We start from the raw sequence: 23960 nt of genomic DNA, 5'->3' as shown, positions 1-23960 counted from the left end.
CTTCGAAGTAGCGTGCACGTGTAGACGCAGCTTTGGTGTGGCAAATTCTGTCCTTTGGGACCTGACCATGCCAGACTAGGAAGGTGCAACCTGTAACTCTAAAGAAAAGCTTGTGGAAGCTTATGCCTTTGGAATTAAGGTATTTGTGAATCATCTAAATATAACAAAAGTGAATCATGATTGTGACCTTCTTCCATCAAGACCTGTACATTGTGGTAACAGAATAAATACAAAAATAAATAAATGAAAACAGGGGGTAGGTCACAGGACTGCTCATTTCTCTGCCACATTCTGCCATTAACTTTTCTGAAACTTTGGACAAACGATTTGACAGAACAGTTACATAACTGTGTTGTAAATGTTCTTTGAGGTGTAGCTGCGGCATGGCAAACCCAGAAAAGCTTTTTGCAGCTGTACCCAGGGGAAGGTGGGGTCCTATGCCTTGTGTCATCTTTTGGCCCCTCCCCATACTATATAAAAGCAATGACACCCTGAATCACCTCAGTTCCACATCTAAAAGAACAACAATTACAATACAGATAAGTAGCCACACTTTCCCCTTCATTTGGATGCAGACATATTCTACTCAGGTGACTCACAAGCGGTATTAGAGATTGGAGGGTTCAGAGCCTATTCAAACTGTGACTTGAGTATGACCTTGCCAAAGTTTGCATCGTTTCTTGGAGTTGTCATGATTCCATAATGATGAGTGAACGGATTCACAGAAGACCAGGGAGCAGTCCTGCAAATGTCCAGGATTATTTAGAAAAGCTAAAGACATCACTGGAGCTCTTGTACACTGGACAGAGAGCTGTTGCAGGGGAATTGTGTTGGCCATGTCAAAAGCAGAGGTAATGCAAAGTGTGATACGTCTGGAGGCTGCCTAGGCCATGACCATGTGGCTCTTCATCCAGTTCCCATAAGAAATGAAAACTGGAGAACGCTGTTTAAATGACTTACCTATGTCTGTGGAAAAGGCCGATCAATGTCTTTCTTAAATCCCAGGTATGAAAATGTCTTTTTCCTTCAACCAGCAGGTGCTTTTGGAAAGAACACAGGTTTGTGGTCCATATACCTTTAGCGCTGGACTTCCACATTAACCAGATGATATACCTACCTATGTAGATAATATATAGGGGCTGTTTTGTTAGGACCCAAACCGATCAGTTCTAAAAAGGAGGGAAGAAGGCCTGGCAAGCTTTCTAAATTGCCTGTTGCACCCGTCATTGATAGAAAGCCTCACTTCCTGGTCTATCCATGTCTCTGGGGTCTGTGAACTAACCAGGTGAGTGCCCCCAGGTGCAGAAGTATCAACTATAACCACCTTCATTGGAAGAGGGCAGGCAAAGAGGGTCCTGGCACACAGGACATCTACTGTTCCCCAGGTGGCCCCGCAAAGAGAGTCCAACAGCATGTAGAAACTGAACTAGTTCGTATACTTTCCCAGAGGCCATTTGTCTAAGCAAAATCCTAGGAGGACTTAAAATACTGTGGGGTTGGTGGGGATGGGCCATGAAGGGAAGATCTATAGTAGCAATTTAACAGCCAGAGCTGGCCCAGCTGACTCCAACCCATGGGGCCCATGCTGTGGGGCTGGAAAGTTGCTGTGGAGATGTTTGGGCTTGGGCTTGAACCCAAGCTCTGGAACCCCCAAAGGGAGAGCTAAAGTTAAGGCACACTCAGGCACCAATCTTAAATTAGGTATTGGTGCCAGTTAAAATTGTCCTTAGGTAACAGATGGTGCATAGAAGGCATCCTGGGGTTATCTCATATAGACAGCATTGACTACGGTGTTGCCAACATTCTCTGCCTTGGTGTTGAAGAGACCAAAGACCCAGGAAGAGCCAGAAGCAATGGCAACCTCATGGTCTCCTGTCTCAATGGCAAACCACAGACAGATAGGCAGAAAATGTCCTTTGCCACCTCATATGCCTGCAGATTCCAGGCACTGAGGGGGGCAGTGCTGAAACAGCATCCCAGAGTTGAGAGACATTGTGCCCAAAGTCTTTGCCTCAGTACCAGGTAGGGACATGCCAAGGGACAAGCTCTATTCTGAGCATCTGGGAAATCTTGGCATTGCACCAGCCCACTCTCTGATAAGCTTCTCTTAGAGTTCAAGTGGCTTCTAGGAGTCTTGTGTGTCTTTTTGCAGGATACTGGAAGGAAGATGGACCTTTCCTTCTTCTTGAAGAGGAATCTGAGGGCCTGTCTGAAGACTCTGCCAAAACAGCAGTTGGCTGCCTGTGGACAGAGCAAGCTGGCTCTTCTCTTAGAGTTCAAGTGGCTTCTAGGAGTCTTGTGTGTCTTTTTGCAGGATACTGAAAGGAAGATGGACCTTTCCTTCTTCTTGAAGAGGAATCTGAGGGCCTGTCTGAAGACTCTGCCAAAACAGCAGTTGGCTGCCTGTGGACAGAGCAAGCTGGCTCTTGGACTGTACTGAGGTAAGCCTTGTGGTGTGCTACAATAGGTGCTGCTCGAGGTGCTGATCCCTGGACATTTGAGTGCCACTCCTTGAGGTGTCCTCTCCTGAGGGAAGACCCACACTAGACCTTATAGTCGATCATACATACACAATTCCAGAATCAACGTATCTATGATTGGCTTATCTGGCCATCCCCACTAAGGGAGGTCGATGGAAGAAACTCTCCCATCCACCTCCCTTATGAGATTGAGATTGAGGAGTACAGGCATCAACTGCCAACTCCGCATAGTTCAATTTTATGCATCTCTACTAGGAGTGCAAAATCAAGCCTACTGGAAGATTAACCTTGACTGGCTTGAGCTCCCGGTTAGTGTAGCTGTGCCCTGAGACACAGCCAGCAAAGTGTGCAAGGTCACTATTAGAAAGCAACACAAACAAAGGGCAGTGCTTGAAGCCCGGGGAGTCCCTATATGGCCTTGGCAGCTCAGCACAACAAGTAACAAGCAAATGACAAATACAAATGGAAAATAGTAAAAAATCAAACAAAAAAAACCCTTAACTGAAGGGTAGACAAAGTGCAATTTATGGAATTAAGGAAGCTAAGAGCAAAATACATCAGAAAAAGAGCATAAGGAGAGAGGGAGTGCAGAAACTGTGAGCAGTAAGGAGGACCTAGGGGCAGGAACAGAGGTGAAAGTAAGCAGGTGAACTCTGGTGGTTAGCTCTGTCTGAGCTGTGGTGAAAGCCAGCAGGGAGGTATTTAAAGAGCTGGCAGGGGCCCAGGTTGCAACAGGATAGTACCTGTAAGACATCAAGTTACTTTCACCCCTGGTCAGGATGGCAAGGAAGCACCCCTCCTACATCGCAGGAGGTCCATGAGAAGGTGCAGGGCCCAGCGTGCATTGTCCAGGTGGGTATTGCTTGCTAATGAGTAGCATACATGCACCTGAATAAAACACACATCTGCATCAACCTGAAGATTGACTCATCATACCTTAAGGAGCTTCATCAGTTAATTCCCATAAAGCAGTTTGAGCTCCTTGCACTGAAAGTTCTCTGAGCATGGCATGTACAATTGCACTATTAAACAGATTTTTATGTCATCTCTGCATGCATGTCTCATCCCAGCGCACTGCCTATCTCACCATGGGACTCCATTAACACAACAGAGAGTACATTAGGCTCCAAATTTATCTTTGGTAATTGAAAACAAATGCTTTTCTATAGCTCATTATGAGAATTTAGTTCTTTGGACAAGTGCTGGAGTAACAACATTGGAGGGATAATGCAGCTGTTGGGCTGTTTAAAATGGAGTACAGGTAGCCTTACCTGTAAATGACAAATAACTAGTTTGATGGGAATATTATGGGACCATTTTTCATCTTTCTGTGTACTAATAAAAGGATACTCACAGAAATCTCACTCAGTGGAATCCCAGAAGCCTGTACCGTCATAAACTGGGCAATCTCTAGGTAGCAGTATTCCCATTTTGTTCTGACAGATGGGAGAGCAGTGGTGTCATTAAATATAATTTCTTCTCATATGGTCCCCCCTACTGCAATGTTTTTTACTTGTATGTTAATGAAAACTCTGGCGGGTCTGAGGCTGAGCAGCTCAGATGCTCAATGCAATTTTTCATAAATACGGTACAGTAGGGAAAAATACTGCCATCAGCAGATGTCAAGGAACAGCATGGGAAACAGACCAGTATAACAGGTTTTCATTAGAGAAAATTTTGAATCCATGTGCTGTGCAGATCATTAATAATCCAGTGAAATACAGTTTAATTAGCCTATTCCTTACCAATGGCATGCAAAAAATGATTTGCGGAGGACAATAATAGCGAGTTACAGTAAAGATTAAAGGGTAGATGGGGAGAGATGATAGGTGCAGAGAAGACTGAAAAGAAGTGTTCACAGCTGCAAGAAAACAAAGGGGCTGATTCTACAATGTATGGGATTCTGGATTCTCAAGTTCTCAGCATTGTCTATGAGAGTTGAAAGTGCTGGTTCTCTCTGAGGTGGCAGGAGCTGCACACAAGTTCTTCCGGCAACTGTGGCGAGAGCGTGGAAAAGAAAAGAAAAGCAAGAGAGGCTAGCTTTATATTTAAGACACTGGCCAAAACCACAGAACTGGGTTCTGTTACCAGCACTACCCTTCCTGTGCAACCTTGGCTTGATTCCTACCCATGCCAAATGCAGTCAATAATGCTTCTCTAACACACAGGGCTGCTGGGAGAATAAAGTCAGCAATAGATGCTCTTATGTTTTGCTTACTTGTGTGGCTTTAACCTGGCAGCTGTAGCTTTACCTTGTTAAGAATGGATCTTAATAAGAGAGAAACAAGTCTTGGGTGGCAGGGGTGCTGGGGGATGGAGCGTATCTGCATTAGTTTGTAGCTTCACAAATAACAAGGATAAATGGATGCAAATCTGGCATCAGGAATGGTCACACACACAAACCTGCATGTGATTACTTTCACCTTCCCAGACTTTCAATAATGGACTTAAAACTAGACATTCTTCTGCAAAAACAACAAGAAGTCCTGTGGCACATTATAGACTAACAGATATTTTGGAGCAGAAGCTTTTGTGGGAAAGAACCGCTTCGTCAGATGCACGAGTAGTGGGGTTTCAGAGGAGGATTTAAAGAGGGAGTCTCAGTCAAGGGGAGAACCAGAGTCGATGAGGTCTATTCAGTCACGGAGGCTGTGGCCCATTATCAGCAGTTAATGTGGAGTTGTGAACATCAAGAGAGGAGAAATCACGTCAGTTCAGTCAGGGGGGATGTGGCCCATTATCAGTTTCTCTGCTCTTGATGGTCACACCTCTATCTCAGCAACTGATAATGGGCCACATCCCCCCTGATTGAACTGACTTGATTTTTCCTCTCTGGATGTTCATAACTCCACATTAACTGCTGACAATGGGCCACATCCTCCGTGACTGAATAGACCTCGTGAAATCTGGCCCTCCCCTTGACTGAGATCCCTCTTTAAATCCTCCTCTGAAATTCCCCCACTCACGCATCTGACAAAAAGGGTCTTTGCCCATGAAAGCTCATGCTCCAAAATATCTGTTAGTCTATAATGTGCCACAGGAATTCTTGTTGTTTTTGAAGATACAGACGAACTCGATTACCTCTCTGATTCTTCTACAAAAGAATTTTACCGCAAGATTACAGAGACATTTGAATTAGAATTCATTTTCATGTGTAACACCTTTAACCTTGCCCTAAATAGAAACTTTAACTGGCTTATGAATTACAAATGCACTTTCTTCACCTTGGGTATTCACAGGCATGATACATGTCCTACCTAATTTGCTTCATTAATTGGTCCTACTAGTGAGACGTATCTTCCTTCCCCTTCCCACTCCCTGTTGTATAAACCCTGGATTCTGTTTTTTCCACTGTGTCTATGTGAAGTGGATTTTACCAATGAAAGCTCATGACCTAATACATTTTTTAGTCTCTAAGGAGGCACATTACGGCTTAAACAGAGAGAGAGAGAGAGAGAGATTGGTAGTAGTAATAATATGCAGAGCTTCCTATGAGACTTGGGTCTAAAGTGACAATAAGCCCCTCTCTGCAGAGCTAAGTGGAACACATTCCAACATCCAGAACTAGAAGGCCATTTGCAATACCAGAACCTGGCACCCATCCCACCCCACAAAAATAGTTGGCAGGTGCAAAATGAGAGGGACTATGATGATTGCACCAAAAATCTTTCAGTCCTATGCAGAGCCCAAGGATGTTTGAGTGGAAGAAGGAGTGAGAACGGAAGATATCACAATTCCCCTTGCCACTGAAGCAGATGTAAGAAACCATCCCAAGGTGTGTAGAAGGGAGAGGGAAAAAGTCCCAGATGGCATTTAAAGGCATGGGAAGTGATTTTTGACAGGGTCCTGAAGCACAAGGGGAATCTACAAGGATAGAGACAACAGGAATTCACTGTAGCAATAAAGAGCAGTGAAACAGTCCTGCATTTACCCAACCCTGTGCCTCAAAAAGGCTCTCTCTTTTGGCATCAACTCACAGATTGTAAGACCCAAACCTTCCGAGGCAGTAAGCAGCAGATATTAGGTACATTTCCAGGTTCATGTTAACATTTCCTTTACCACTCTTCCTTCGTCTTTTTCATAGGTCATTGATTTTAAGGCTAAATGGGGCCATTGTGATCATCTAAACTGACCTGCTTCACAGGTGATAGAATTTCATTAGTAATTTCTGTGACAACCCCCTAGCTTCTATTTGGCCTACACAGTGGTGCTGACAGCTACCATGAGTCTGGGGGCAAGGTAGGAGTGGAGAATGATTCCCATCTTCATCAAGGGTGGAAGGGGTGGGGCCAAGGACAGTCAGTCCCACCCCTCCTGGCAAGCAGAGAGCTGACACACCACTCCACAGAGTTTCAAAGGGGTCCAAATCTCTGGCCACAGCTTCTGATACTGCAGCAGCAGTGGGAGCTCTGGGCCCCTTTGAAATGCCAGGACCAGGGCAACTACCCACTTTGCAGGTTGCCAACCATCACTAATTTACGGACAGTCCGTAAAAATTAGCCAAAATTGGATGTGTCCATAATATCCATAAAAAATTTAAGTGTCTGTAAATTTTTTACAAGTTCCATAAAATTTCAAAACCCAGCAATTATTCCACAGCAATTAAATTTCTTCCGTGCTGCTCCCATCATTTTACTCCAGAGCACTGGAAATTGGACATTTTAATTGTTTGTTTAGCTCAGTTGTTGAGGTGACATAATGTGAATCTCGTGATCCATGTGATGTCATCATCTACATTACCTCACCAAGTCAGCATTAGCACATTCGCAATTTATGTAATTTAAAACATCCAGGACCATGACTAACTAACATAAAAGAAAATGTCTGTCTATACATGTTTCCCATTTTGTCCACAAATTAAATTTCTGTGGGTTGGCACACAATTTCTGCTTTGTCCCACGATTGGCAGGCCTGGATCTAGAGGATATCTTGTACAAAGATATCTAGCCTGGATTTAAGGACTTCAAGGGGTGGACCTTGAAGTCAATTATTTCAGCAGTTAATTATCAGAAATCTTAAAAATCATTCTTTTCCAAGCTGAATTAGTCTAGTTTCAGGTCCAAACTATTCAATCTCATTATAATTTTCTTCTCCCTGCTAGACTGAGGAGTCATTGAATACCAAGAATCTCTGTCTCCTGTGGGTATCTGTACACTGACAGTCTTTTTAGAAGAGACTACAAGTTCAATGTGGGGAGGTTCATAAGCCTGGAACATGAAAGGTTCTCTCTGGTGTGACTTGCCAAAGTTAAAATACAAGAGCCCATCTCAGGCCCGCTGACACGGGAGGAGAAAATGGGGGAGGAGCTCTTGCTGATACTTTGGGATCAGCAGCAGCTGGTGTGCCAGGACTCTTTGAAACACCTCAGGAGCATGGGTCTGCCATTCTGCATAGGTTTGGGGGGCAGGGGAGAGGGCAGTGCTGAAGGCTGAGTGGCAGAAACAGCTGAGTACCCTAGGCCCCTCCTTCTGCCCTTTGCCCTGCCCACTGCAAGGTGCAGAGCAGGCCTCCGTTCCTCATTGCCCTAGCATCTGTGATGTCTGTCAGCCCTGCCGGTTCTTCTCGTATCGCGCACACAGAACAATACTCGAGCCCACCTCATTACTGCACCTGCACTATCATTCTTCAGGTAAGGTTTCCTCTACACTAAAGGGCTAAGCTGCTGCAAAGCAGCTCATATCAACCTAGCTATGCAAGTTTCTCCACTTAAATTTTGCTCCAGCCAATATAACTGGCCTGGTTACACCAACTTACTAACCCACCTCCACAAGCAGTGCAGAGTCAAGGTCGATATGGTTAGATGAATGCAATGCAAGTGTACACTCTGCATTGCTTATGCTGACTTTGGCTGGCTTTCACAAACCATCCCACAATGCCACACACTGACAATACAATCAGTACAAGTGCTACTGACAGGCCTGGCAACCGAGGGTAGGGGCAAAGGGGACAGTTGCCTTGTGGCCCAGTGTTTCAAAGGGGCCCAGAGATCCAGCTTCTACCAGTGGTGGTTCTGAGGAGGAGGAGGGGGCAGCGCTGCAGTCCCACTGGTGCTAAGTGCTGGCTTCTCTTGGCTCCACCCCTTTCATTGCTGGCCATGCCCCTTCTCAGGCATGGAGCCAGCCGCTTGGCCTGGGGCCCACAGTAGCTGTTGTTTCGGCTGGCCCCTGGTAAGCATACACACTCCTGACACAACAAGCAAAGTACAGACGTATTACTGCAGTGGCTGTATGTCAATATAAAGTCAATTGCTTTGGCTGTGTAGTGTAGACACGGCCTAAGAGTCAAGAAATAGCTGTTGGCTTAGCTGTCTGGCTGGGTATCACTTAACGTCAAGAGGCCTGCGAGTGCATATTCTTTTTTCTGCCAGTTACTAGGATCACTCTCTTTTCATGACTTTTCTCTCACTTTGTTTCTTTCTCTCTGCTCTGACAAACCATTTCTTTAATCTGCACTGAAGACCAGAGGTTAGGAGGAAAGAAAAAACAAAACAAAACACACACCTCTCCCTGCTTCCCGAAAGGAAATTACAGTAGCACATGCTGGTCTCCACTCCCAAGCTGCAGTAAGGAGCTTGATATAACTAAAGTGAACAAGAATGGTTGCCTGATTTTTCCTCTCTACATCACAACTCTTATTTCACACTAAGGGAAATTAAAAGCATTGAGCGCTGTCTTCCCCTTCCAGCATAATGTATGGTAGACTAACTTCACAGTTCAGACCCCCGCAGATTTCAGATTCAAATGCTCATTATGTACCAGGGGGTCAGTATTCTAGCAGAGGAGTACAAAATAATATTCAGTAAGCATGAAATTTCCCATGTTTGGAAACTCTTTGCAAAGTTCAGGAGTACTGAGTCCCCTGTTAGCCTGTAGGCAGGCAATATGCAATTTAGAGTTGCACAAAATAAGAGCTGTGTTCCAATTTTCTAGTGTGCAAAACACAGGATCTAAACCAACCTTTACATTTACTCTGTTTGCCTCAAAGGAAGTAGAAGAAAACCCCTGTTTATGGAATGTGATGCAAAAACATTCTGAATTCGCATCACATTCTTTCTGTGCACTACCATGACCTGCTAGCATACTGCATGGGAAGACCTACCTAGCGTGCAATCTCAAAACTTCACCAGAATAGGTTTTTGATAAAATATTTGTGCTCAGTATCTCAGTTATGGATGGTCAATCTAAGTGCTGCTTGAGGAGTTTAAGGTAGTGCTCAGAAGCCCTTATTATCTCTTGGCACATGTCAGCACTTGTTATAATTTCAGGGCATCCCCTATCCTCCTCCAGAACTAAGCACCCCAGATACACACTATAACGCAATCTCCAACCCCTCCCCCAGAGCCAGGTACCCCCAGTCCCCGCCCACACTAACTCAATGCCGCCGCCACTGCTGCTGCTACCCCAGAGCCACCCCTGCCATGTGCTTCTGCCACCAAGCAGTGGGGAGTGTTTCAGGAAGGAGGGGTCTTTCGCAGATGGGATTTACTTTCGAAAGAGCCCTGTCTATGCAGCTTTTTTTCTTTTGAAAGAATGTTTTCTGAAAATATATTATGCAAATGAAGTGCAATACATGTAAATCAGTGCCTCATTTGCATTTTTGAGTTCCCTCATTTGTATTCCTCTTTTGAAAGAGGAATGTAAGTACAGATGTAGCCCAAGTGATTCACGGTGCTCTGAATCACTGCCCTATCCCTTTCCTTATTTACCGTGCCCCTATCAGTGGAGAGTGTATGGCTTCCACCAGATTATTTCTAAAAATGTTGAACAGCGTAAGGCCGACAACTGCTCTCTGTGGGATCCCATTGGAAGTGTCCACTTGCACAGAATTCCCCATTGCCAATTACATTTTGAGACCTATCAGTTATCTCTTTTAAAATCCATTTGCTGTGTACCATGTTAATTTTAGATCATTCTAGATTTAAATCAAAATATCATGCATTCCCAAGTCACAAGCCTGACAGAAATCAAAGTAAATTTCATCAGCCTATAGTGTTATCAATGATCAATAAAATATATATGAAGTTATATGGTCCTTTTTCTGTAAACTCATATTGATTTGCATTAATTAAATGACCCTCCTTTTGTTCTTTCTTAACTAAGTCCTATAGCAGCCAGCCCACTATGTTGCCTGGAATTAAATGTTATATAGATATGCTTATAGTGATTCAGATCGTCCCATTTACACATTTGAAGAATTTGTGCCAAGTATCAGTGAGGTAACCAGGTTCATCATACATCTGGTGAGTGGGTCTTTGCCCACACCTATGGTCCAAGAAATTAACAGATTTATAAGGGGCCACAGAACTTCTCGTTGCTTTTAAGAATTAGTGCATTAACTTGCTTCCAGTCTCCCAGAACTTTTCTAGTGCTTGAACACCTACTGAAACCCAACAGTATTGGTCCAGCTAACTCCTGAGACACTATTCCATCATGTAATTTGGTAGTCTATAAAAGACACCAACCAATACCCCATCTGATTCTTTGTGTTAGGATATTGATTCTTTAAGCTCATTTTCTTGTGAGCTGTCAGTGACAAGGAAACAGGTAATGCCTATTGATATTGAGTACCACTGCTTCTCCCCTTTTGCCTGCTTGGTACATCCTGAGTTGGTTATAACTATTGATTTTAATACGCCAGTAGCGTGAATCATCCCACCAGGTTTCCATGATACAAACTAGATTGAATTTATGCTCATAAATGAGCAGTTCAGAAAGATCTCAGAGAACATTGCTTGGATATTCTTTTTCTTCAGCATGCTTCCGACTACCTTGACAATCATTTAGCATCTGTGAGACAACCTACAGTACTGTATCATTAGTGCCAATATGAACCAATGGAGCCTTGCCCATTGACTTCAGAAGTCTATCCAATCTCAGAATGAGATCGTGTGTCCACTCCAGGAGGGCAGCACTTTGTCTTGATGTCCACCTGTTCTTTGCAGAATGTTCTTTCAGTTCTTCTGAGGATTACATCACCAGTAAAGATTGTCTGTCTCTCTTATATGGTCAAAGAGCTCATAGAAGGCAAAAATGTATTTCCTTAAAGTTTGGCCTCAGCTTCTATTTACAAGTGCTCTGTACACATCTCTCTTTCCTTGGACCTGCTGGACCTAGCGAGGTATCTTCCAAAGATTCCATGTTGAAGGCCTGGTACAGCACCCTTGGGAACTGAGCAGTCCCAAACAAGAGGGTTTGCTGGTATAAGGGAAGTCAGGCTTACGGGCTGTCCTGGGGGGCTGCCAGCTTGCCAGTCAGGCTCCCCTCCTGGTTACACTCCCTGCTGCCAGGCTGCAGATGGAGCTCTGCTCTCAGACTACTGGAAGGGCTCTCTCCCATGGGGATCCTTGCCCCCAGCCCGCCAACCAGGCTCTTCTCCCAGGCCTCCAGCCAGGCTCTCTTCCCAATTGATGGGCCAGACTCATTGCTGCAGGGTTATCTGTGGGGCTTTGTTCCTGCCTGCCCAGCCCCTCATGCTGCAATGGACTGGCTCTGCTCCAAACTTCTGGCAACCTCTGTCACGGGTGCACTCTGGTGTTTCCTGATTCTGGCTCTCTAGGAATTCCTCAGCTTCTCTGATTTTTCAGGAGCATCTCTAACTTCCTCCTCCAGTCAAAGAATTGTTTCCTTAAGCACAGCCTTTTGCACATCATACTTATGAAAGTTAAATTGACATGGTCCATTTTTCATAAGCCCATGTTGTCTTGCATTAATTACATTACCCTCCTTTTGTTCTTCATTGCCTAAGTCCTATAGCAGCCACTTATTCTGTTGCATGGAATTAAATGTTACGTGGAAACCGAAATATCTCATAACCAGACAACTTTCTTCCAGTCCACATGCACATTGCTGAGCTCCAGGAAGAGATCTTCCCAGTCCTTTGCTCATCACACATATGAAATCCCATCTGCCATCAGGCCAAGAGAACACTGTACATACATGTGCTTCAGGTTAAGGCCACTGTTCCTTCACTGCCCATGCTGAAATCACAAGTAGTGCAGAACCTGTAAGAAAAAGCCTCTCACACACCTTCTCTCAATGCCGCTCTTTGCAGCTCTTGAGTTTGTCTAGTTCTAGCAAATGGCATTTTCTATCACGTCTCCCCTGTGCAGTTCAGCTCCCTTCTGCCCCTCACCACTAGGGGGGTGACTAACAACTCAGAGACATCAAACATCTGGATTGATCAAAGTCCTAAGGACTAGAGTCTTTAGCAAAGCACTCTGTTTATTAGGACTTACAGCCCATCTGCACAACCTGTACAGAGAGAGCAAACACTGAAGCAAATCAGGTTATATCAGGTATAAATTATCACAGTCTTCCCCGCCCCTATTATCCTTTCCTACCCCATTCCTCCATACATATAATGTATCCAATGTCTAGGCATAATTACCATTCTTCTTTATCAGCATCGCAGTTGCAGAAGTATCTCATATCCAGACAACTTTCTTCCAGTCCACATGCACATTGCTGAACTCCAGGAAGAGATCCACCCCAGTATGGATGCTTTTCATTGGCACGGCCAACCCACCACACATACGGTGCTCCATCTGGAGAAGCGAGGGGAAAAGATGACAGAAATGTGGTAAGCACATTGTCCTGGAAGTATTTGGGTTCAAGAGAAGCTAGGTGCCATATACATTAGGCTAAGAAGTCTGCCTCGCAAAAACTGTGCACAGGCCAGCCTTCTGTTGGGCTAATGTAGGAAACAGCAGTAATAAAGAATGCACAGCAGAAGCGAGCAACCCAAGTATGTACTCAGGTGTTTTGCCAAACTTGCCTAAGCTATGCTATCTTATCTGCTACTGTTACCCACCTGCGGCAGTTGAAGCTAGCTTGGGTAGGTTAAGCCAAGTACAACACACACTCCACAGAACTGTAGAATCATAGAATCCTAGAACTGTAAGGGACCTCAAGAGGTCATTGACTCCAGTCCCTTAGTCTCCCAGCAGGACTAAGCACCATCTGGACCATCCCTGATAGATGTCTATCTAACCGGCTGTCAAATATATCCAGCAACGGAGATTCCTTAAGTGCACACATCTCAAGAGGCAACTGCTAGACAGGTAGCTGTGATTCGGTTTCACCTTGTGGAGCATTTGGTAAAGACACCAATCATCATATGGGCTACTCCTGGGCATTTTATTTTCCCACAGTCCTTTTCCACCTGTTCTAGTGGGTATTGAACAAAGATAGAGGAAATGGACATCTGAAGGTCATGCTTATAGCTTGGAGAGAAAGACACAGGGACTAGTTTATTTTCTTCTTCCAAGTGTACCTGAGAAGCTGGGTGGTATTTCAGTTGCAAATTATCCCTACAAGTGGATCCCTAGTTTTCAGATGCAGCACTATGATAGGATAAGATACTGAATGGCATCAGAGTTTGAGCTATTCAGCTGAGCAGGAAGAAAATAATTTCCCCACTGTATACAGCATTGTACAACTGTAGTGAAACACTGAGTAGTCACTGTCACCAATACCAAAAATCTGATGTAGTATTTGACAAATCCTCTTTCTAGCCTCTTTCTAGGCTGCCATTTTTGTGTCTGAGTTATAAATAATATCATTATTGTTATTCAAGGTGGCCCCTGTTTTGCATGTCACCAAGAAGTGAACTGAAACTGATCTTTGCTGTGGACTTGATCCAGTTCCCATTCAAGAACAAAATTTCTATTGACTTTAAAATGAGAGTAGGAGCTTTTGGTTTTTTTAATTATTATATTCATGAGGGTAGGACCAGTGTTGCTTTATTACATACATGCTAAGGAAGAAATTCATTAAAGAAAGTCTCATGAAAAACTGCAAAAGATCTTCTAGACTGAAGTGAATTTCACCCTATACGATTATCTTTTACCCATAGGCATTCTAAATTCTGTGTGCTCAAAATAGAACCAAGATTATTTACATTTTAAATGCATAATATGTTATACAGTAGATCAGATATTAGGCATTCATCATTGGAGGCAGGAACCAGATGACAGACATCCTGAAATCAATCGATTAATGATTTCCGAAGATTAACTTTGTCTTCCCACACAGTCAACTTTTTATCGCTTCTTAATCCCTACAGCAAGACATTGTATCAGTTACAAATACAAGTAGATACAAAAATTAGCAAAACTGATGTATCGGGTCTTTTAGATCTTAGAAACTCTGGAAAAATAAACAAACTACAATAATAATATGGAACAATATTGTTCTATTCATCTCTTTCATTGAAAATATTAGCATGGATCATTCCTAATTATGAAAGGCAGAAACTTTAGAGTGTGAAATATGATCATAGTTAGAAGGGCATAATTGAGCTGCATTTAAGATGAACTCACCACCAAAACAAAACAAAAAAAAACCCTCAAACTTGTTTTCTCTAACCTTTGAATAGTGTAATGTAAATACATGGAGAAAATATAAAACTAACAAAGCAACACTGTTCTCATGACACCATCATTTAGGACCTGTGGACTTTGACCAATGCCCACTGGTGCTCATTATAAAAAAGAAAGCACTACATTATTAATGGATGTTTCCTACAAAAATGTGTACACTCAATTTAGGTCTTACAATAACTTGCTTATTTTATATCTTGGATTTTTTTTGTTGTTTTCAGTAAGAATCTAGATTAAAAACTAAATTATATTACAAAAGTCATTCATTATGATAGGCAAAACAGGTCCGCAACCACTGTACTGAGCAATTACTTGATAAACCTCAGAATTAGGATGTTTACCCAGTAGAAGGATAATTTGACTGGCAACCAAAAATGATATGGTATGGAATACTTCATCTAATGAAAAACTGTTGATTTTAGGGGGGGAAAATAAATAAAATAAAACATCTGAGCTAACAGCAAATATTAGTGCTCATTAATCAAAACCAATCAAGGTTTTATTGCTTGCTTGCTAGTGCCATTAAACCGAAGCATTAAGAGTCATCCATGGATAGTCAGAATGAATATTTTTATGTTTTCTTCATGTCCTATGTCCTTTACTATTAAACCAAACCAACAAAATTATGATTTAGACCCTCAAAATGTGGCGGCACTATAGGTTGAGTAATTTAAAACTAAACTAAGGGAAACACATGCTGTAAAGAAGTGTCTTGAATAGGCAGGGGAATGAACAATATGATCTAATATATCTTTTGTTTGTGTTTGTTTATCTTTATAAAATCCACTTATGACACCATTTCTAAAGAAGAGTAGCACCTTATTTCATGAGGGCTGTGTCTACACTGGAGAGTTCTGTCGACACAGGGGGCCTTCTACTCATGAGTAAGCCTTCTGTCGACAGAATCTCGACAGATCTCTGCCTTTGCCTCGACAGAATTATCCCTCAAAAATTTGAGGCAGAACACTCTGCCGACAGAGTGGGCTTCTGGTTCACCGGGCAGCCCGGTTTGCAGAGCTTTGTCAGCCGTTCTCTCAACAGAAGACAGGACAGTCTGGATGCTCTCTGTTGACAGAGTGAATTGCTCTGTCGACCTGCTTTTGTGTGTAGATGCACTCTGTCGACAGAGTTCCTGTCAACACAACTGTCGACAGATAATACTGTCAACAGAGTGCTGTAGTGTAGACGTAGCCAAGGAGTCCTACAGAAATCATCTGCAATACTGAGGAAAATTAGAGCCATTCAGTTTGAGTCCCTGATTCAGCAAAACACTTCGGCATGTGCTTAACTTTAAGCATGTGATTAATCATTTCAGCAACGTACTTCAACATGTGCTTAAGTCCCATGTGAGTGCTTTCCTAAATCAGGGTTCTGGACACTCCAGGAATATAAATAATTAAGTAATAGTAATGAGATGTATCTGATTTTAATTACATCAGTTTAACGTCATTCAACAGTACCCTGAATCACAGTTTTTGTGGTAACAATGGTGTTGATCTGTAGTAAGATTTGCAACTGAGATCACAATCTGGCCAGCATATGTTGGCTGTTCTTGCAGATCAATAGCAGTCAGGCTGTTATTTGTGATACAATCTTTGCTTCTTTGCTATTCATTGCATAACATCAAAACCTTCTCCCCCAAATAAACGAAGCTCCTCTCTGCACTCTCTGAGGTCAATGGCATGAACTTAGGGAACATTTCTGGTCTCATGGGCCAATGATAGAGTAGGAATGCCATTTTAAATTTCCCGGAATAAAAGCCCACTCATTTTAAAGTACTGCCATTCAATGTCTTAGTGATTTATTTGTTCAAAATAGAGGACAAAAGCCTATTGTTCAAATAAATATACTTGATTCAATACATTTTCCTTGAATTGTAACTAAACAATTAACTTATAATGGAACTTCAGAGTTCTTGTTATAGACAATGCTAGTGCTCTGGAGAGAAACAAAGCAACAGGAAAGAATCAATAAATATTAAAAACAACAACCCAGAACACAGTTAGAAGAGTTGGAGATTTAATTTCCCCCAAGATATTTCCACACAAGCTGCCTAAGCCCTGTTTTTGTGTAGTTACACAAATCCTCTAAAGGACAAAGAAATTACATTACCAGTGAAACGTTGGCAGGAACAGTAATATTGTGTGTTCTTATAGTTCAGAAGCTTCAACAAAGAGTTGTCTGAGTTATGCTGTTCCTAACTGACAAACACTCCTCCAAAGCACGGCATTGCATACTCGAATGCCAACAAATCAATCTAAATCAACAGGCGGCACTGATTAAAGGAACTGGTTTTAGAGGCTGGGTTTTATAGTAAAGCAAATGGTTGATCATTATGGGTTCAGATACGCCCAACTTATGCACAAACATAAGAGATGGAAATGTGTACAGTGGGATACAGCGCCGTAAGGCTCAGACTTGCTTCTTCTTGCAAGGCATGGGCCTCGTTCACTCACACTGCACACCCACCCTGTAGAAGGTATGCCACATCTTATAGTACTAGTCCTGTACTGCTTGAGTAGATTACTCAAGTGCTGTCTACTGTGTTCACCCTTTCAAATCTATTTTACAGCCAGCTGGATCCCATCGTCTAACAGGCTGTTGCGTGCAGGCCTCCAAAGGTATGTTTACATTAGGTACCCGTGGTGCGTTCATGCCAGGTGACTTCAGTTAAGGGGCTGTTTTATGTGGTGTAGATGTTCAGATGCAGGCTGGAACCTGACTGCAAGACCTGTGAGAGTGTGTTAGCTGCCAATGAACAGTCATGGATTTTTAATTAGAGTAAAGACATAACCCAAGAAGACAGAAGGGGCACTCTTCATGGTAGTTTTCTCTAAACATAAATGGCAGGAGATTGGAGGGCCACAAGGAAGATCATCAATTAACTGTTTTCCAGTCTCCACATTCAAGGGCACTTATGGAAGGTTCATCATACAAGTGTTCTATGTCCTAATGGAAAGTTTTTTTGTCTGCTTGGAACCCATGTAGTCCTCGTGTTCTCCTCAGTTACTCAAAGTCCACATAAGGACCAGTATTAAACAGATATGCATGTGAGAGATTTTCAAAACCAATTTTAATGGGTTTGAGATGACTGTTCAAACATTTTCTATGACAGAGTTCCAAGAGCTCACCTTGTAAGTGCACAGAAATCAAGTAATTTGTGAGTGTACAGAAACCAAATGTGCACGTGTTAAAACAGGTGCACAAGTTGATGTTTGCTCATTCAATTTCATCTTGTGAATTGTGCTAGTGGATTTTTATTCTGGCTCATTGAGTGATGAAGATATTTTCTGCTATAAAATGATGCCACATTTCTCTTGTAAGTACACCAGTCACATGTAATCATTCAGAAATCTTTTTCTGTGTTTCATAAGGTTTTACAACAAAATTTTGCCACAGAAATAATTCCAGAGTGGTTCAGTGGAGGACTGGAACTGAGAGGAGTGTGGTTTTAGAGTATTTTATATAATTTCCAGCATTAAAATGGAGCAATAATTATAACAGTATTATATTATATTATATTATATTATATTATATATTCGAGGATTTCAGAATATTTGTTTGCATCACTTCCCAGGAAAAAAATATTTGCAGTTATAAGCAGAATAAAATGATGGAACTATAACAAGATAAATTGGATCTCACATTAAGTTTCTGTTCTGTTTAAATCTATTTTCTGACATCAGTAATTGTACACCACTAATACAAACAGGCTTCTAGGGTTTCTGAGTCAATAGGAACAAGTCAATTAAAGACCATTTCTATAGACCCCACAAGTTAATGTGTTGTTAGCTGGCCACTGAAATATTGGGACCATGTTACACTGAAATAATTTTGTTCAGGCAACTTTTTATGTTCATCATTTTCTTATAAAGAATTGAACCATGGTAAAGAGGTAATTAACTGAATTTACTATAGCTATTTTATTTTTTTGTACAGCATAATGACCTCAAAGGCCAAATATCTTTCACCTATTTTCCCTTACTTAAACAGAAAGAGCTATGTATTAAAAGAGGCCCAGACAATTGGAAAAACTGATCTCAGAATTGCAGAAAGCAACAAAAGGCAATTCTGAGCTAGTGTACAGAGAGAAACATCTAAAACATGTTTGTTCCATCCATCTTAACACACAGTGTTCATAACTACAAATGGCTCACTCAACATGCCAAATGTTACACAGAATGAGAAGAGCTGAAACAGATAAATATTGACACCTAGAGCAGTTGATATTTAAAATACAGTACCACAGTTATTCTGGTTCTTTTGTACTGTAATGAAATCTGGGTGAAAAAGACAACTTCTGACAGACACGTAGATGGTATTTTTATTGTCTTTTTCATCAGCGGATCTACATTAACTGTGAGGACAAATCAACAATGAGGATAAAGTTTGCAGCCTAACCTAGTAACTGTCTCCATCAGCACTGGTCTTCCCCTGAGTGTTTCTTGGATATTTACATATTATTAGAATGGAAGGCAAAGAAATTACAGGTTGAACCTCTCTAATCTGGCACTCTCAGGACCTGGCCAGCGCTGGACAAAAGAATTTGCAGGACCACAGAAGGTCAATGTTGTCTAGCAGCATTACCAATGCTTCCTCTGCTTACTGGGCTCTTATAAGACATTTAGAGCTAAATTACAATAACAGCACAGAACACTGAGAGCCAGGACTGGTAGCTTGGAGCAAACTTTATGGGACCACAGGAAACTTAGCCACTCACACAATAAGTGGTCATCCAGCTAAGTAAAATCATGCCAGATTATGGACATTGCCAGATGAGAGTGTTGTGGATTACAGAGATTCAACCTGTACAAAGTGTGTTTGCCAAGGAATGCTGCTATATGGCTGGTATCACATGATTGCCAATAGTTGCAGTGGCCTGACAAGAATATCAATAATGGACACATATCCAAGAAAACTGCCTGAAGGACATAGCTAGAGATCAGCTAAGTACTGCTTGATCTGTGAGTAGGCCTCATATATTTAGGATTTGCCTTGATAACATTTTTAAGCATACATTGTGGCATTTCCCTATAGTCCATAAGCCAAATTCTTTGCTCAGTGTTAATAGAGCTGATCAAAAGCCATGAACCAAATTTGCAACTAGTTTTGAAATTTGAAAGTTCTTTGGTTCCACAAAATTTGTGATGGACCAATTTTCTCACATTTTTTTGCTAAATTTTCCATATTATTCTTCTACCAAATAATATTTAAATACAATAATTTTTGGAATGTCTCATTTAGCAAAAACTCCACTTTTTGTAAGATTATAAATGAAAATTAGTTTAGTAAACATTAATGTAAAATTTTTGAAAATGTCATGGAAAATGATTTTTCTTTAGCATTCACAATTTGTGGTGAAAATGTCATGTTTTTTAAAAGGGTGGGTTTTTAAATGAAAATAAATCCAACCAGCTCTAAAGTGAGCAGTCCTGCTAAAGACTAACACGGTTACTCCTCTCAGACTTTTTACCATGAGCGCCTCCATGGAGTTAACTAAAAATAGTCTATGTTCATTTAAATGGTGCGTAGATATTTTGGGGAACAGCTAATGATGAAAAGGAAAATGACTTTAATCTCTCCTATATTAACCATTATGTGCCTTGGGCTAGTGCTACACTCACCCCTTGTGTCAGCAGCCTGATGCAAATGAGCAGTCTCAAAAATGCAAAATGGCTGCTCATTTGCATATTCATGGTGGAAACAAGCAGTGAAGATGTGGTTCTGCTGGCAAAAACCCCCTTTGTTGGCAGCCCCTTATCGCTGATTTTTACCAGGAATAAGGGTCGGGTGACCGAGGGGGGTTTTTGCCAGCAGAATTACATCTTCATGGCATGTTTTCTGCCGTGAATATGCAAATGAGCTGCTCAAATATGCAAATGAGAAGGCATTTTCTGTTTTCGAGACAGCTCATTTGCATCTAGCTGTCGGCACTTGGTAAGTGTGTGGTACTAGCCTAGCTGTACTTGAGAAACCACAGTAGTTAAACCTTGTGTGTGCCTCTTGAATTCTACCACCATACTTGGTTCCTGAACTGGAGAAAACTGGCTGAGCTCTACCAATGGTAGGGCAGATTTGCACTCCAGGAGAAAGACACACTAGGGTATGCAAGTCGAGCTATGAGAACAGCATAACTGCCATTGAGATACCTTAGGTCAACACTCTCCAAAATCCCCACAGCAGGAAGTTGATGGGAGAATGCACTCAGCATTCTATTTAGTGCTTTGCTACTAGATACGCTAAGTCTGGGATCAGCAACCTTTCTGAGGTGGAATGCTGAAAGTAGACATTTTGACCTCTGTGTACGATCTGAGGGCCAGTGATACCTTTAAAGTCACTAAGGCTACGTCTACACGTGAGGCCAACATCGAAATAGGCTATTTCGATGAATAACGTCTACACGTCCTCCAGGGCTGGCAACGTCGATGTTGCGCGGCACCACATCGAAATAGACGCTGCGAGGGAACGTCTACACACCAAAGTAGCACACATCAAAATAAGGGTGCCAGGCACAGCTGCAGACAGGGTCACAGGGCAGACTCAACAGCAAGCCGCTCCCTTAAAGGGCCCCTCCCAGACACACTTGCACTAAACAACACAAGATCCACAGAGCCGACAACTGGTTGCAGACCCTGTGCCTGCAGCATGGATCCCCAGCTGCCGCAGCAGCAGCCAGAAGCCCTGGGCTAAGGGCTGCTGCCCACGGTGACCATAGAGCCCCGCAGGGGCTGGAGAGAGAGCATCTCTCAACCCCTCAGCTGATGGCCGCCATGGCGGACCCCGCTATTTCGAAGTTGCGGGACGCGCAACGACTACACGGTCCCTACTTCGACGTTGAACGTCGAAGTAGGGTGCTATTCCTATCCCCTCATGGGGTTAGCGACTTCGACGTCTCGCCGCCTAACGTCAAAGTTAACTTCGAAATAGCGCCCGGCGCGTGTAGCCGTGACAGGCGCTATTTCGAAGTTAGTGCCGCTACTTCAAAGTAGCGTGCACGTGTAGACACGGCTTAATAGTCCTACTTACAACAGCTTCATTAACAGATATATTAAGATGTAGAGCTTTACCACTTGGGTGGTAGTTAGCAGCATTAGCTTGTCTTTTGTTCATCCACAGATAGCATGGCTTTGAGCAAGTGCCCATCTGCATGAGGGAGGAGGGGCCAAGTTGCTACCTCGTGAGCTGGTGAAAATCAGCTTGCATGCCACTCTTGGCACCTGTGCTGGGGGTTGCTGACCCCTGCATGAAATCAAACCCCAGAAGATCGATCTCTGCAGCATTGACACTGTGGTGAGTGTAGACATACCCATAAGTGTGAGTCAATGTAATTCTACCATCTGAAAACCTATCCGGTCCCATTTCCTCAAAGATTGATTGGTTGTTTTGGTAACGCCTGGGGTATTCTTGTATTGGAAAAGCTTACCAATGAGAAACAAGTAAAGAAACAAACAAAACTAATCAGTAACATGTCACCATTTAACCGAAAGTGCTGATCATAATAAACAAGCAGCTAACCAATTCACCTGGTTTCCTTTATACTATACTGGTGTCACATGAAACACGGTTGAGCACTTGTCTCATTTTTCTTCCCAACGTGCTCCTTGTGACTGTCTTTTGCTCACTCGCTTGTTTCAAAATCCTTCATTGTACAATTGCTGTGAAACAGCACAATTATAGTCCATTCTCTCTTCGTCCTTCTCCCAAAAAGGACACACATACATCACTGCCCTCTTTATTAGAGATGATAATCATTGACCTCACTGGGAGCTGTAAGAGCTTGGCAGCTGAGTAGATCAGTCTACATAGTGTATCATGCAAAGATCTTACTAGTGAAGTGTTTGTGGTGCCCAAAAAATTCAGTTTCAGCTAAGGGCCAGTTCTGGCACCTTTACTCACAAATACATTTATTCATTTAACTGGAATTGCTCATGGAGTAAAATACTATTTTGTGTAATGGTGACAGACTCTAGTCCTAATTTTATAATTCCTTGGTTACTACAGGAGTAGTTTGAAAAATGGAAGGCATTATTTTGCTTACAGATTCTTTATAATTATTGTGGTATGCTACCAAGAGGGAACGATGCCATATATCGTCCCATATTGGAATAATTTTGTTTGCTAAAGGAAAAAAAAACAAAAACCACCAGCATTAATGTTTGTCGCTGTATTTTTCTCTTCAGCAGAGAAGCTGCATCTCCTCCTGTACTAGCAAGTATTAAAAAATGTTTTGTTCTTACAGTAGTAAATGATACTTTCCCAGAAAAAGAGTGGCCAGAATGATGGTAAATAACCATAGGACCTTTGCTTATTTTAAGTTTGATGGCAGCCAAATAAGCACAACTGATAATTATCCAGGGGCAATGAGCCAGTGCTCTGTTACCTCCTATGCTGTCATGAAAGACATTTTCACAATAATGCTAGAGATACAGTTACAAAAATCCCAGATCAGAACCAACTTGAATGATGGGGAAGGTGAAATCTATATCCAGAACTAAATTTTGTGTCTGTGCCAAATACAGACGTAAAATAACCTCTCTAGTCCTACTAGAGATTCCTGGTTCTGTGTTCCAGTCTCTCCTGAGCTCCTTTGGACACTGCCTCACTCTAGGGCCCATGTTCACCTGATTATCCACAACACTCCATGAATCCGTTTTCTGATTCACTACATTCTAGGATAGAATCCCACCGTGTGGCCAGCATTCTTTGTTCCCGCATGTAAACACTTATATTCAGCCGTTAACGCACGTTGTTTGCCAAGTGACTGAGAAGGCCCTATATCAGTGACCTGTCCTCTTTATTATTTATCATTCCACACATTCCACAAATTTTTATATTATCTGCAAAGTTCATCAGTAATGATTTCATGCGTCCTGAAATAGAGTAAGGCTTAGGATGCGTTCCTACAGAGCCCCAATAGAAATAGACTTCATTGAGGAGGATCCCCTGTTTGCAGTTGGATTGGGAGATGTATCAGTTAACTAGTTTTTAATTTATCCAATAGGCACCATGTTCATTTTGTATTTTAGTTTTTTTAATTAAAAATATTGCATGGTACCAAGCGAAATGCCCCAACAGAATCTAAATATATGATGCCAACCTTC

At 42.3% G+C, this 23960-nt stretch overlaps 1 protein-coding gene across 1 annotated transcript in view; it reads right to left on the bottom strand.

Annotated features, from left to right (window-relative positions):
• CNTNAP5 (contactin associated protein family member 5) overlaps window positions 1–23960 on the bottom strand; it is a 490877-nt gene that overhangs the window by 111886 nt on the left and 355031 nt on the right. Inside the window, exon 14 of the mRNA XM_075001278.1 lies at window positions 12867–13023. Within this exon, the coding sequence (XP_074857379.1) occupies window positions 12867–13023 (157 nt within the window). The remainder of the gene's footprint in view (window positions 1–12866; window positions 13024–23960) is intronic.

The sequence above is a fragment of the Carettochelys insculpta genome, chromosome 8 (assembly GCF_033958435.1).
Source record: "Carettochelys insculpta isolate YL-2023 chromosome 8, ASM3395843v1, whole genome shotgun sequence".
Lineage (NCBI taxonomy): Eukaryota > Metazoa > Chordata > Testudines > Carettochelyidae > Carettochelys > Carettochelys insculpta.
This window is presented reverse-complemented; position numbering and strand designations above follow the sequence as displayed.